This window comes from Crocodylus porosus, unplaced genomic scaffold (genome assembly GCF_001723895.1).
Source record: "Crocodylus porosus isolate Cpor-Errol unplaced genomic scaffold, CroPor_comp1, whole genome shotgun sequence".
NCBI classification, from domain to species: Eukaryota; Metazoa; Chordata; order Crocodylia; family Crocodylidae; genus Crocodylus; species Crocodylus porosus.
The window spans coordinates 62,782,297-62,795,714 of NW_017728950.1; the positions used below are offsets into that span (position 1 = coordinate 62,782,297).

A 13,418-nucleotide genomic window follows, 5' to 3' on the forward strand; every position below is an offset into this window, starting at 1 on the left:
GGTGAGAGAGCTAGTTTCAGATGGTAAGGCTTCTCTGTGTCCCCCGCATGGCTGCTGCTTCACCTCATGGCCGAAGAGTCTGCTTCCTAGCCCGTCCTAACTTATATAGCCCCCGTGACCTCATTCACCTGGTCCAGTGGAGGTCAGCCCCAGTTGGCTATCAGCCAACTAATTTGAAATACATCATCTGTCACCCGGCAGATTCCAGCTCACCAGGTAGAAACCCCTCACCCAGGTAACTGATGCCAGGCATGTAGGCAGATGGAGCAGGTTTCCCCCCTCCCTCAGGAATGCAGCCAGCTCAGGTTACCTAAAGAGACAGGCTGAGGTGTGAATCCATCTTGATCACACTGTCGCAGGGCAGAGATTTTGGGGAGAAACCAAAGTGGCTTTCTGCCACAAGCTGTTAAAGAGAAGCCATCTCTCTCCTAAAATTAAGAACAAGTTGTGCATTGGCGTAGCAGCACATAATCAAACTGTAATTTATTTTATAGCAAAGTACACTCTGGCCTGGCTAGAAAATTAAACTAGTGCTTACCTTTCTGATAAAGTTAACTGCTGCTGTACTACTCAACTATAGCTGAAAAACCCAGATCCAATCTTTTCCTCTCTCAGGCCCCCCAGATCTTTGATCACTAACAAACATAGTCAGAGGGAGGTTTCATTTTCTGGTGTGCTCAGCTGTGCACTTCTCTTGGTGTTTTATTTTTGTGGCTTATCCACCTTTTCTGACTGATAACTGCTCTACTGCTCCACTCTGTCTTCTCTTGTGTTTCTCTTTCATATCAGGCATGCGGGGCCATGTCAGCTGGACAGCACATCTTCCTCGAGGTATAACAGGGCAGCTCCACATGTGGGGAAGCTGCAAGGCAATAGGGCAATACTGGCTACCACCATGATCATGGCAGCAATGTGGTCAGGCACTGCTATAGTGGTGGTTAATTTTGCACCCCTAACCTCCAAAGGCAGCACCTGGGACTGCTGCCCTGGTCATCCTCCCTCAGTTATGCTATTTGGGCTTCATATGGGTCTGGAAATTTGGTGGTGGGGGATCAGTGGCAGTGCTAATTGCTGTGGTCCTGGGAACTATGGGAATTTATGTTGTTACTACTCCCCCACTGCCAAATTTCTGCACCCATGGTGAGTCCCCTGGGCTGAATGACATGGCTCCATAGACCAGATCCTGTCCACATGGTACAGGTTGAGCACCACTGCTCTAAATCTTTCATAACTGTTTAAGAGTATAAGAACATAATTTATTTCCAGTTTGTTTCAGAGTTTATAGGAATATGACCATTTCTGTATTTAGATTTAGGAACCACCACACAGATTACACTACAGGAAGGAATGTACAATCCTTATTGCCAAAGCATTTATCTGAATTGTATTTGTGACTCAAAATAAAATGGTCTTAACAGACTGCACTTGCAAACCCTTTTAGCTTTCAAGCAGTTAAAATATAAGGTGATGAGGATGGACAGACAGGAGATGTATTGCTATTAGAAAAAATGGGTTCAACTAAGCAGCAGCAGCACAGTGACAGTGAACATTACTGAAAGCAACTCCTGAGAAGTTGAGACGCAATAATGCTACTGAACAGGATCACAAGCTATTTTTCAACTTAAATGCCCCATCAATTTTATCATTTCAAGGATACTCAAAGATACATTTTTCTCACGATAGAGTCAACCTTTTATGACCTCTACTTCCCTTTTCATACATGAATGATACTTCAAAGAATCGGTTTGCAGCAGAAACCTTGATAAATACACTATAGACAGAAAAAAATGGAGCTTGCTTTATCTGGATCTGATAGTTACTCACTAGAAATACAGTATTAATGGACTGATTTCTTCATTCTTCCTACTGCACGAAGCCCTCTGAACAGCAGAAAACCTGTATTTGTAAGCACTTTAATCTACCCAGACATAGAGCTGCATTTTTAGTTAGAAACCCCTCCAGCTATCCTTCAAGGGGGGTGAGAGGTAGGGGGAAGGGCAGGAAGAGACTACTCCCACTAAAGCACTCTGTGCAAGACCTGAGATTAGCTTCAGTCTCTTTACTTAGGGAAATGTAAAGAACAGCTTCACCATCAGGAGCAAGGAAGCTGATTCCTGTTTCCTCTTCACACATACTGGGGAAGCAGGGCTACACTGTTGTGACTGAGGATATGGCATGTAGATTCCCATGTGGACTGAAGGATCTGCAGAGATGTCTGGGATCAAAGCCAGTCCCAGAGGTCTCCCTTCAATTTGGGGGATATCTAAATGGCAGAACATGAATTGTTGATATTTAACTCAGATGAGCTGTACTGTTACTGTGCTAGTGAGTGAACTACCAGAGGCTCAAAATGATCAAGATGCACAATCCTGGCAGAGGTAACTTTAAGCCAATTACAACAGCGAAGGTCAACTGGGCACCCTCTAATGCTGGAACAAAGAAACACCTAATTAAAAAGGCAACAGGCTATCTTAACAGATAAAAAGAAAGCTGCTTTTTTCTTCTGAATAAACTGATGCATTTAACTCGGCCACAAAATGTTATAAAGACCTAGATTTTGGAAAAATAAAATAAAAGTCCAGCAGAACTAAATAAAGGCAGGTTAGTCATTTACACAGATAACTTCCATGGTTACATCAGCTGTAATATCTCTTAAGAAATTCACTACCCACTTTGACACCTAGCAAAAATTTCTCTTATAGGCAAGTTATTCTTTAATTGACCATTAATAAGGATTTGACAGCTTCCTTGGAAGTGCCTAGTATTAGCTACTGTTGGAGATAGGATATGAGGCTAGATGGATCATTTAAACAAATCATTAGTCTAATTCAGTAGGCGAGTCCTTTGTTATACAGGAAAGGAGAGGAGCCAAAGTATTCAGTTCAGAGCCTGAGACTAATTCACCATACATACGGCTTGTCTCCATTTCCTTAAGTGTACTTACTGATTTTCATGTAGAGCACTACAAAAGTCTTAAGCACTATTATTATATTTTGGGACTGCTTTGTTCCTTTCTTCCCCCAGTGGCTTGGGAAGAAGGAGATATATCTGTATTCTATTAACTCTTTTCCTCACATCTGCAGCAGGTTAGGATTTAAGACAGACTGCTCAGTGCTTTCTAAATTATCCCATAAGGTAAGTTAGTTTTGAAATGCTCTTTAGTGCAAAAGGAAACTCTGATTTATCTGATGCCAGGGAGAATGAACAAAATGCTGATTAAACATGATGTCTTGGCAAAAGGGACACTCCAGGCCCCAGGTAATACAAAATCTAAATATTTAATTCCCCTTATTCATCTATTATACAGAAGAAAAGCCACCTATTGATAAGGCTTTTGCCAGCTACAATCAGCTTCATTCACTGTAAACAAAGAAACATCTCTCATATAATGAAGTTACTTTTCAAAGGTAACCTCGTATAACGCAGGGGCTCAGAATGAAAATCCTAGCAGACAGAGATGGAATTTTACAGGAATTTAAACCAAGGTAAACGTGCTGACCAATAGATGGGTGGAAGCAGCAACTACAGTCCTTCCATAAAATAACTTCTTTATCCAAGATCTCTTTACAAAAAGAGTGGAATAACCCTCCATTTGCATTTGAAAAAAAAAGTGTGTGAAATGTGACACATTAGCTACAAGGGACATCAGAATAGAAGAGGTTCCAAATATTGTTTCAGCACATCTTATCCAAAAAGCTGTTGCTGTGTTGTTAAATCCCACTTAAAACAAAGCTTATGGCTGACTCAGTCTGAAGGCAGCTGGCCAAGCTCTTTCTGAAGTCATTTGCTGAGTGTGACATACCTGACGTTCCATGCAGTGGTGAAGTCTGGATTTAGCAGCAGCAGCGTACATGTGACATCTATCAGTTCTAAAAGATTGAAAAAAAATCCATCAAAGATTAACAGTGCTAAAACTTCAGCATTTCTTCCCTTTGTGTCCTCTCAGACCCCAAACCTCCTCAAAGTCTCTTCTCCATGACGCGTGTTCTTAAATGGAGATGCATCTCTTGGAGATACTCTTCATTTCTATTACAAAGTGCTGGCACAAATGGGGGAATGTAAATTAAAGCTCCCTCTCTCTGCATAATGCAACTTCTTAAACTAGGGTACACTAGTATCTATGTACTACATTATAGGATCATAGGAAAGCAGGGCTGCAAGGACCTCCTGAAGGTCACTTAATCCAGTCCCCTGCTCCAGGCAGGATCAGCCCTAACTAAACAATCCCAGCCAAGTGTCTCTAACCTGCTCCTGAAAATTTCCAGGGATGGAGATTCCACAAGTTCTGTAGGTAGTCTGTTCCAGTGCTTAACCAACCTCAGAGTCAGAATGTTCTTCCTAATCCCCAACCTATTTTTCATCTGCTGCAGTTTGAGGAGGTCTTTGCTTCTTGTCCTATTTCCTAGAGTCATAGAAAGAAGGCTATTTCTATCCCTCTCTATAATTGCTCTTCAGGTATTTGAAGACTATTATCATATCCATGCCTCCCAAGTCTTCTTTTCCCCAGACTAAATTATCCTAGTTCTTTCAGCCTTTCCTTGCAAGTCATGCTTCCCAGGCTTCTAATATTTTTTGCCACTCTCTGCTGGACCCTTTCCAATCTGGCCATATCTATCTTGAAGTGTGGGGCCCAGAATTGGACACAGCCCTTCAGGTAAGATGTTACAAGTGCTGAAATGAGAGGAAGAATCATTTCCCTTGATTTGCCAGTGACACTCCTGCTAATACAACCTAATATGTTGTTGGCTTTTATTTGGCTCATATTCAGCTTAGGGTCCAGTGTAATACTGGACAGTGCTAGGACAGTGTAATCCAAGTATGGAACTTTGCACTTGTCCTTGCTGAATATCATCTGATTGACTGCAGACCACCTTTCCAGTTTATGCAGGTTATTCTGGATCCAAGCCCTGCTTGCCAGAATGTCTGTAATTCCATTCAAATTGGTGTCATTTGCAAATCATAAGCTACTTCCAGCTATATGACTATGATTAAAAAATGTAAAGTTTTGTAATCATGCTAGTCCATTTAGTGATTGAAAACTGTGTAAAGACACACAGAATTCTTCACAAAAAATGGAAATGAGATCTTAAAACTATCACAGCTATTGCAGAAGGACTCTGTTGTTACAAGATCTGTGAGCCACAGACAGTGACTCTTTTTAGCTGTTCAGTTTTATGTAACTGCAAATACTATAACAATTCTATCTGTGAAAGGGAAAAAAACTACAATAATTATGAATTAAGAGCAGAGAATACTGCACATTAATTCATTTAATTAGATGCACAGCTATGTAACAGAAGATACTTTTAATGTATTCTGAACAGGCTGCCTCTCCACAGATTTAGCTATTATGACTAATTCACAAAATAAGCAATAAACAGAAGCATCTATAAATATTTGTTTGCCTCATTCCCTCTAAAAACTGCAGATCAGATGTATATATATTTAATGATATCATAAAATTAGGGAGAGCTATGTGGGTGGCTGACAAGAGAAGAGTAATTCCATTCCAGCCTTGTCTCTCCTCTTCCCCCTGCACTCTGCTGCACTAATCAATTAGTCTGAGGCCTATCAAGATAAAAAAGCTTAGTGTTCTGTGCATCTCCTTGTAAAACAGAGACAATACGCAGTATCTGGGGTTTGTTTCCTTAACCCCTGCTTCCAGAAGTCACAAGATCAGCTTGGTTAATCTTCTCTTACAGCCACAATTCCTTACATTTACAGGCTGACTTAATGAGCTGAATTAGGGGGAGGAAAATCTCTGACAAACTAGGCATAATTATCACCGTTTCTGTTGCCAAGACTGCTAGTTTAGATTTCCTACTGTTCACCCTACATTCAAAATACTCAATAGGTTGTACACCAGGGTGATTTGCCTACAAAACAGAAGTTTTTCAGTTAATTGCATCTCCAGAAAGGAGAGGCATTGGACCACAATGTGTTTTAAGAAAAGAGCTGGAAGAGGAGAGGGGGGAAAAAAGAGGGGAGTCTACACTGAGCTAAATCCACGGTTGGTTTAATTGAGGTGACTGGACAATCAGAAATTGACAATCAGCTGACTATATGGAACCATAAGACACACTGATCCCCAATGGCAGAAAGAGGTGCTAGAGTGGTCAGATGCATCCTTCAACTAGGATTTCTGCCAGAAAAAAGTGAAATTAATCCCCTGAGGCTCCAGTGTTGCCTAAAGGCCTCTGTCTAAATGCCTGATGCAAGACACACTGTGGTGCTTTACTGATACTTCAAATTCAGGTAGCAGCACCCATATATACATAACACTTGAACAAAAACCCCCTGAACCTAGCATATTTGAAACCAATTCACCTACACCTGGTCCACCAAAGTGTTTAAGTGCCTGAATAGTCCTATTGAAGTCCATGGAATTATGCAAAAAATCAGATGTCAGATTAAACATTTGAGCCCTGCCACACATTCAAAATAAATTTAATTAGAAACCAGCTATAAAGTTGTTACATATTTTCAAGCACTAACTTTGTAGCAAACTGGCTCTTTTATAGCTGGACTGTCATTTTTATGGTGTCATAATTACTTTGTACATGGGGGCTGTTCTAAATGTACTGTGGGATTAAGCATGTTATTGCATAATATATATAATGTGTGGCTGGAACCTTTACTAGGCCACATCTACACATCACACTTAACCAGATAATAACACCTTAAGTGGCCACCTGGCTACGCGTTCAATCAATTAATGGTGTGTTAAAAAGAAATAAGCTACTGTAGCTCATTGTAGCTGCTTCCTATCACACTGTTAACTGAACTTGTGGCGGGGGACCCCTGTGACTGGGAGCCCCATCAGCTGATTAGAGCTCCCCATTGGAGAGGCCCATGTGCATCCTTAAGCCTGGGAGCTCCCAGCTAACAGGGCTCCCAGCTGTGGGGGGCCCCATGCACCCCCGCAGCTGGAAGACTGCAGCTCATGTGATCTCTCAGCTGTGGGGGCATGAAGAGCAGCTGAGGGGGGTTCCCAGCTGCATGAGCTTGCTTCTGGCCATGCAGGTGGAGCCCAGCAATAAGGCATGATGGGATCTGATTTGCAAAAAAACCATGATGGGATTTGATGCAGGTGTGGCATGGCAGAGGGTGTGATTGTGTGGATTGTGCATTAGATCCCATCCTGCCTGCACATGTTGAGGGGCCCTTAGTTACAGGGCTTGCTATTTCAGTTTTGCTTACCCCAAAACCTGACCAACCAGGTTAGCAAAAAACAGTGGTAGTATTACCCTTTGCAACAATAACATCCTACTGGTGGCTGTGGCTGCTTTTAAAAAGAGGAGTTTTATGGTGTAAAAAGCTAAAATTAGCTTCAACAAAGAAACAATTTGAAAATATAGAGATAGGCTGTTTGGGGTAAATTTTCAAAGGTCACCAGAATGGACAAATACAAAATTTATATAACCAGAAAAGGGCACTTTGCATATGCAAATCACATAATGATGTGACATGATTTGGGAATTCCTTGAGACTTTGTCTAACAAAAAGCAACTGGTCATCTACCACTACACAAAATACTTCCAGCTTTCTGCCTGCTCTAGATTTTCAGTATTTTGTCACAAGAAGTCAGAATAATGTTGTAGGCATGCAGACCTGTGTCGACAGCCTCTGCCTCTCCTAGCGACCCAAACAACCCTGTCCTCCAGCTCCTATTTTAAGGCAACTGAAGCAAGCATAATCCCAAGATCAGAAACAAGAGCAGATGTCTCTTTGTGAAAGTCCATTTGCCAGAAACAGAGGTAAATATCTTTCCCTCATCCCAAGAATCTCATTGTAACTGTACTACACCAGACTGGCTGTTTAGAAGAGGGTTAATTCTGGGAAATAATCTGCCACTTGAGCTGGATGTCAGTACCAGGGCTGCAGTTATCCAACAGCAATGACCTAATTCTGGTTGGGGAGAAATTGGGGCCCTAATGAAAGAAAATGAACCTGCCTTCCTTAGAGACAGGATGACTGCTGGCCTCTTTTGAGGAGGTTTCTGACATTTGCTTATGAAATCATTACTTGACTTGGACGACCCTGCGTCTTTTATATTTCTGGTTAAGCATATATAGAGTTGTGGCAAAACAATTCCAAAGCACCTCAGCACTGTCTCATCTCTCTGCACATGTCACAGGTTGTGACAGGCACCAGTACACTGTCTGCAACCAGCAAATGCCTCTGCCCTAGAGCTGTACCTGCACCAGACAGTGGCAAAACTTACTGTTTTGAAGGATGACTCCCTCAGTCCAGAGACAAGGAAAAAACATCCAGACAAGGAAAAAACATCCACACTCATATCTCTGGTATTTCAGACCACTGTTCACAAAATACAGTTCTGCCTGCAAGGGTCTGTTGTGGTGGACTGGAGTACCTGAAATAGTTCAGGTCTCCCATGCTGAGACCAAGTGAAATGGCCCTAGTGGATATCCTCCTCTAACTTCAATATGCTTACCTCCCAAAAGGTGCAATAATCTTCCTTCCTAGTATCCAAAACCCATAGAAAAAAAAAAAACTCTTGGGAGAGCTGACACTTCAAAAGGGGTGAGCATGCCAATAGGAGATTGATGGCATTCAGCTTGACTATACCACCTTTATGGCAGACATAAATCCTGGGGAGCTTAGCATGGACCTCAATTGGTTAAACTAAAGTGAAATATGTTAACCTGGGGAAATGTCAGGGCTAGGTAGCAGACCTGCTTTTTTTTACCTAAGTAAACCCTACTTGCAGCCAAACCCAAAATTCACCTGGAAATGCAAGCTGGGGAAAAATGAGGCAGCTCACTTATTAAGTGGTATATCTAATTAAGAGTACACCACCAGCATTCTAGGATTTGGATTAGCTTCCTAGTAGTTGCCCAGCATTATGTAAAGGTAGCAGTCTTGACCTTTAAATTTCTAAATGTCTCTGAACCTACCTACATGAAAGGTCTGTGTGTGTGCATGTGCTTGCGTGTGTGTGCATGCAAACATAACAGAGCCACAGCTGCAATCCTGCAGGACAGAGAAGGAGCTGACAGTGTGACATTTGATTTCAAACACTTCAAATCATTACTAATAAGGATACACTGCAAAGCACATCTATGTTTTCCAGGCTTTGTAAGAAAAAAAAATGTGCCAAAGACAGTTGACGGGGAGTGGGATGGGATACTGTTTGGCTTGATTCTCAATTCTTGGTACTGCCTCAAGGAGAAGATGTTTTGTACTCTTACGTGTAGAACTGTGTTTTTAATATATCAAAAAAAACACACAGGGCCTTCAATGCATTATAGGTTGAATTAAATCTTGTTGAAACAATCCACCTTTATTCCAGATAAATGAAAGAAAAAATGAGGCATGTGCTAGTTTATTTAGGAATCTGAACTGTGAGGGCAGTGGGCTGTTGATGGTACTGCTTGGTGAATGCTCCACCAGACTCCATCATCCACTTCTCCTCATGATGAAACATGGCAGGGGGTCGGACTAGATGATCTGTCTAGGTCCCTTCCAACTCACTGATTCTATGATTCTATGAATTTGCCAAGAATGAAACTTTGGTTTTATAGGCTTTCTTTACAAGTAACTGTTTGAGGACCTGTGCATTCTGCCTACATATGTTCTAGACCAAGGATGCTCAAGCCCTGGCCCATGAACCAGATCTAGACCATGGTACTGTGTCATCCAGCCCATGAGGCTCCTCACAGGTCTGGAAATTTGGCAGGGGGGTGGGGAAAGGTGGAGGGCAGTGGCACCGCTTCCCTACTGCCAAACTTCTGGACCTATAGGGAGCCTCAGGTCCTGCGTGCTGGATAAGGTGGCCAATCCAGTGTGCAGGGCTGGGTAGGTGTTGCACTGGGCCCCAGAGCCCAAGCCTGGCATGCAGGGGCAGCGCCAGGCCCGAGATACCCAACCAAATGTAACAAAACATTTTCAACACAAATCTCTTTCCCATTCCATTCACATTCTGTTAAATTGCCACATTTCCCCAAATCCAAGACGACTCTGAATTTACGATGACCCCCCAATAATTAATTCTAGACATAGACATTTACAAATTTATTATACATCTTACATGTCTAGAATCTAATGTTTGGAAGGCTATCTTAAATTCATTCTTCCCCGGCATTGCGCTGGAGCAAGCAGTGGCAAGAGGGGAGGTCGTAGTAGGGCAAACAGCAAGGGAGTCGAGTGGCCTGACCTCTGTCCCTTGCTGCCTCCCCCTGCCCTTGCCTCCCTGGCTGCCTGACCCCTTTACCCAATGACTGCACATGCCCCACACCTACTCCCGTTGCCTGCACCCCCTGCTGCCTATCCCCTAATTATACCCCTTCCACCTGTCCGTTCCCCCCCACTTAGTGCTTGCCAACCCTGCTTGGCTTCCTCTGCCACTTGCCCCCGCTCCTGCATGTCCCTGTGGTGCCCATGGCACTTGTTCTCCCCATAATGCCTGACCTAGTTCTTTCCTCCCCCACTGTTGATTACTTTTCTCTTGCAGCTCCAGCTCCTGCTGGGGGCCTGCTCCAGCCCTGGACAAGGAATATGAATCATGTGATGCCTCCAGCCCAGCCTGGCCACACAGCAGCTTTTCTGGAGCTGTGGCCACCACTGCTGTGGCCGCTGTGTGGTCAGGCTGTGGTTGCTGGCAGCACATGCTCTGTGCTCCCAGCTGGAGTGAGGCCCCAGCAGGAGCCAGAGCTGCAAGGGGAAGGTAAGCAGTGGTGGGGAGCAGAGGCTGCAGGAGCAGGAGGGAAGGGGGGCAGGTGGTAAGAGGGGGCAGTGACTGTGGTTCCAACTCCAGTCCTGGGCTCAGGGTTGCAGTCAGAGCAGCAGCCTCTCTTCCTCCTCTCACCCTGCCCCCCCAACTTATACTTGATTGTAAGACAAAAGGCTCCCTCCCCTCACGTTGAATGGGGGAAAAAAGCCTCATATTAGATTCAAGTGAACATGATATTATGATTCTACAGCTTTACAGGCTTTTACACACTTCACAACACAAATTATTTGTAGTTGTAACATCCCAAACACTGTACCCATCCGGCCAGCATGCTTTTCAGTCCATGTAAGAGAAACACTTAAGTTTTTTCAGAGAGTGAAGTCTATGAAAGTCCAGTAGAACAATGAGAAATTCCATGTGCTAAGATGGATCTAACCTTCGAGCTGTATCTTACACCAAACACAACTCTGTTTTACAGAGAAACAGTCAAGTGATTTTTGCTCAGTAAAAAAAGATGTGTCCATTTTATACCAACATATCTCTCCTAATTTATACATTTACTATCTTTTGATAAAAAAAGGAATGCAGAAACCAAAGTCAACAATATCTTTAAACGCCTACAAAAATGAGTTAATAGGAACTGTACAATATCAAGCTGTTTGTACAAATAATACTTCCCCATGTAATCCTCTGAGCCTTGAAAATCTTGTGCGCCTTTTCTATCTCAGAGCCACGTAGCACCATGACTATACTTCTGATCAAGAAGAGCTAGATAGAATTGTCTCCAAAAACAGTAACATTTCTCCTAAGTTAGTAAAATTACTTGTTTCATTCTTTACATCACTGCTAGCTTAGGAAAAAGAAAAATGAATTGGAGTTTCAACTTGGGTAGAAGAAACTGTAGATTTAGCTTGTACAATAGGTCCATTCGCTCTGCCATGAAGCTGTTCCAATACAGCATTGGGTAGTCTTCCCAACACAGTATTTCTTAAAATGTCTGTGGTATTTCACAATTGATAATAAAAAAAAACTACACACTAGGAATCAGATAGGAATTTATTCAATCAAGTACTTACCGTCTTTGTTGAGCCATTGTTTTCTTTGTCTATAGTGGAGGAGCTTGTTATGGACATATGGCAAAAGGAACTTGACGCACCAGCTCTCCACACCAAGTTTGTTCTGTACCAGCACTATGGGGCTCCGGTTATACCTTGCTTCAGGACAGGGGATTAATCCAATTTCATCTCTAAAATGTAAAAAACACAAATAACATAATTAGTTAATTTATTCAGTGCTTTCACAAATTCCCATTCTTAAACAGTCTGCTAATTCCTCCCATTTTGCTCAGTATACTTTCTTTTTCCTCCTGTTAGTCCACGGGTGCTCAACCTCCAGCCTGTGGGCCAAATGGTGCACTGCCGTATCCCCAGAAGCACCCATCTGGCCCACGGGGCTCCCCACAGGTCAAGAAATTTGGCAGTGGGGGCTGCCACTCTCCCCCAATATCAGACTCCCATGCCCCCTCTCCAACACAACCCAGATTGGGGCTAGCCCAGACCCCCTTCGCCCCACATAGTTAAAATGGGGCTGGGCCATGCCCTGTTCTCTCTGCACAGATGGGCTGGGGGCCAGGCCATGCTCCCCTCCCCAACCATGGCTGAATCAGGGCTGGGCCATGCCTGTTTCCCCCCATGCAGCTGGATTGGGCCCACACTGCCCCCTACCTCCTTCCATATGGCCAGATGGGGCCCTGGGCACCAGATCAGGGCCACTGGCTAGATCTGACATGCAGCTGGACCAGGCACTGCCCATGCAGCCCACCAAGGAAACAAGGTTGAACATTATGCTGGGTCAGTCAGTTCTATGCCTGTCAATGCTGACCTACCTACTTGGCTCTTAGTGAACTTCAGATGTAAGAACTTACAGCTGGAAACATCCCAGACATCTCACTTCAATATGCCTTTTCCTGATTACAAGCATGGATTTGCATGGGAAAAACTTGTATTTTTAAAATTTTGATGCATTTAAAAATATATTCTAATAAAATATATAAAACGGCTTCTAATTTTTAGATAAAAAAGCCATTGGGGCAAGCTAGAAATGTATATTAGTTCCCAATTCTTTGTCATTGGAAAGTCCAGAATATTTTAGCAAATTCTGAGCACAATGACATAACTGTCTTTAAAAAAAATGCATCCCTGGAGATAATACAAATGTATACAGACAATTTTTACTAATTGACAAGTCAGCCGTCCATTTCCTTAGCTGCCAAGATCACATGCCTGTTTTTCATATTTTTTGAAGATCGTCAGACTGTAATTTAACCTAAATGATTTAACAACTGATAATTTCCGCAATGACTTAAGGCCTAAGGATTCCCCTGTGAGAGGATGGGACCACACTGGCTGTCCGGACACTTGAGGTCACCAAACTGGCCTTATAGCAATCCATGAGGGACAGCAAGGGGAAAAGTTCCTTATGAAAGCAAAGGTCAGGCAGAATGAAAATAGACTTTTTCCTCTTGTGCTGTTAGCAATATCCAAGGCTACAAGGCTCCCACTTCCTTGGAAAAGCAACCAAAAGGAAACAGAAGTGGGAGATGTGTTTTCCTCCAGGGAATCATCCTGACTAGTTTGTCACTTAACAAGAGACCCACGTGCATCACAGGCTCCAACCAAACCTACAGAAAACTAGTACTCACAACAGCATGAGTGAAAGATTCCAT

At 43.0% G+C, this 13,418-nt stretch overlaps 1 protein-coding gene across 1 annotated transcript in view; it reads right to left on the reverse strand.

Moving 5' to 3' along the window:
- PTAR1 (protein prenyltransferase alpha subunit repeat containing 1) overlaps positions 1-13,418 on the reverse strand; it is a 38,079-nt gene extending 24,661 nt beyond the window's left edge. The window contains exons 1-3 of the mRNA XM_019554750.1: positions 13,378-13,418; positions 11,770-11,939; positions 3,803-3,869 (exon numbers count right to left, since the gene is read on the reverse strand). Of these exons, the coding sequence (XP_019410295.1) occupies positions 3,803-3,869; positions 11,770-11,939; positions 13,378-13,418 (278 nt within the window). The remainder of the gene's footprint in view (positions 1-3,802; positions 3,870-11,769; positions 11,940-13,377) is intronic.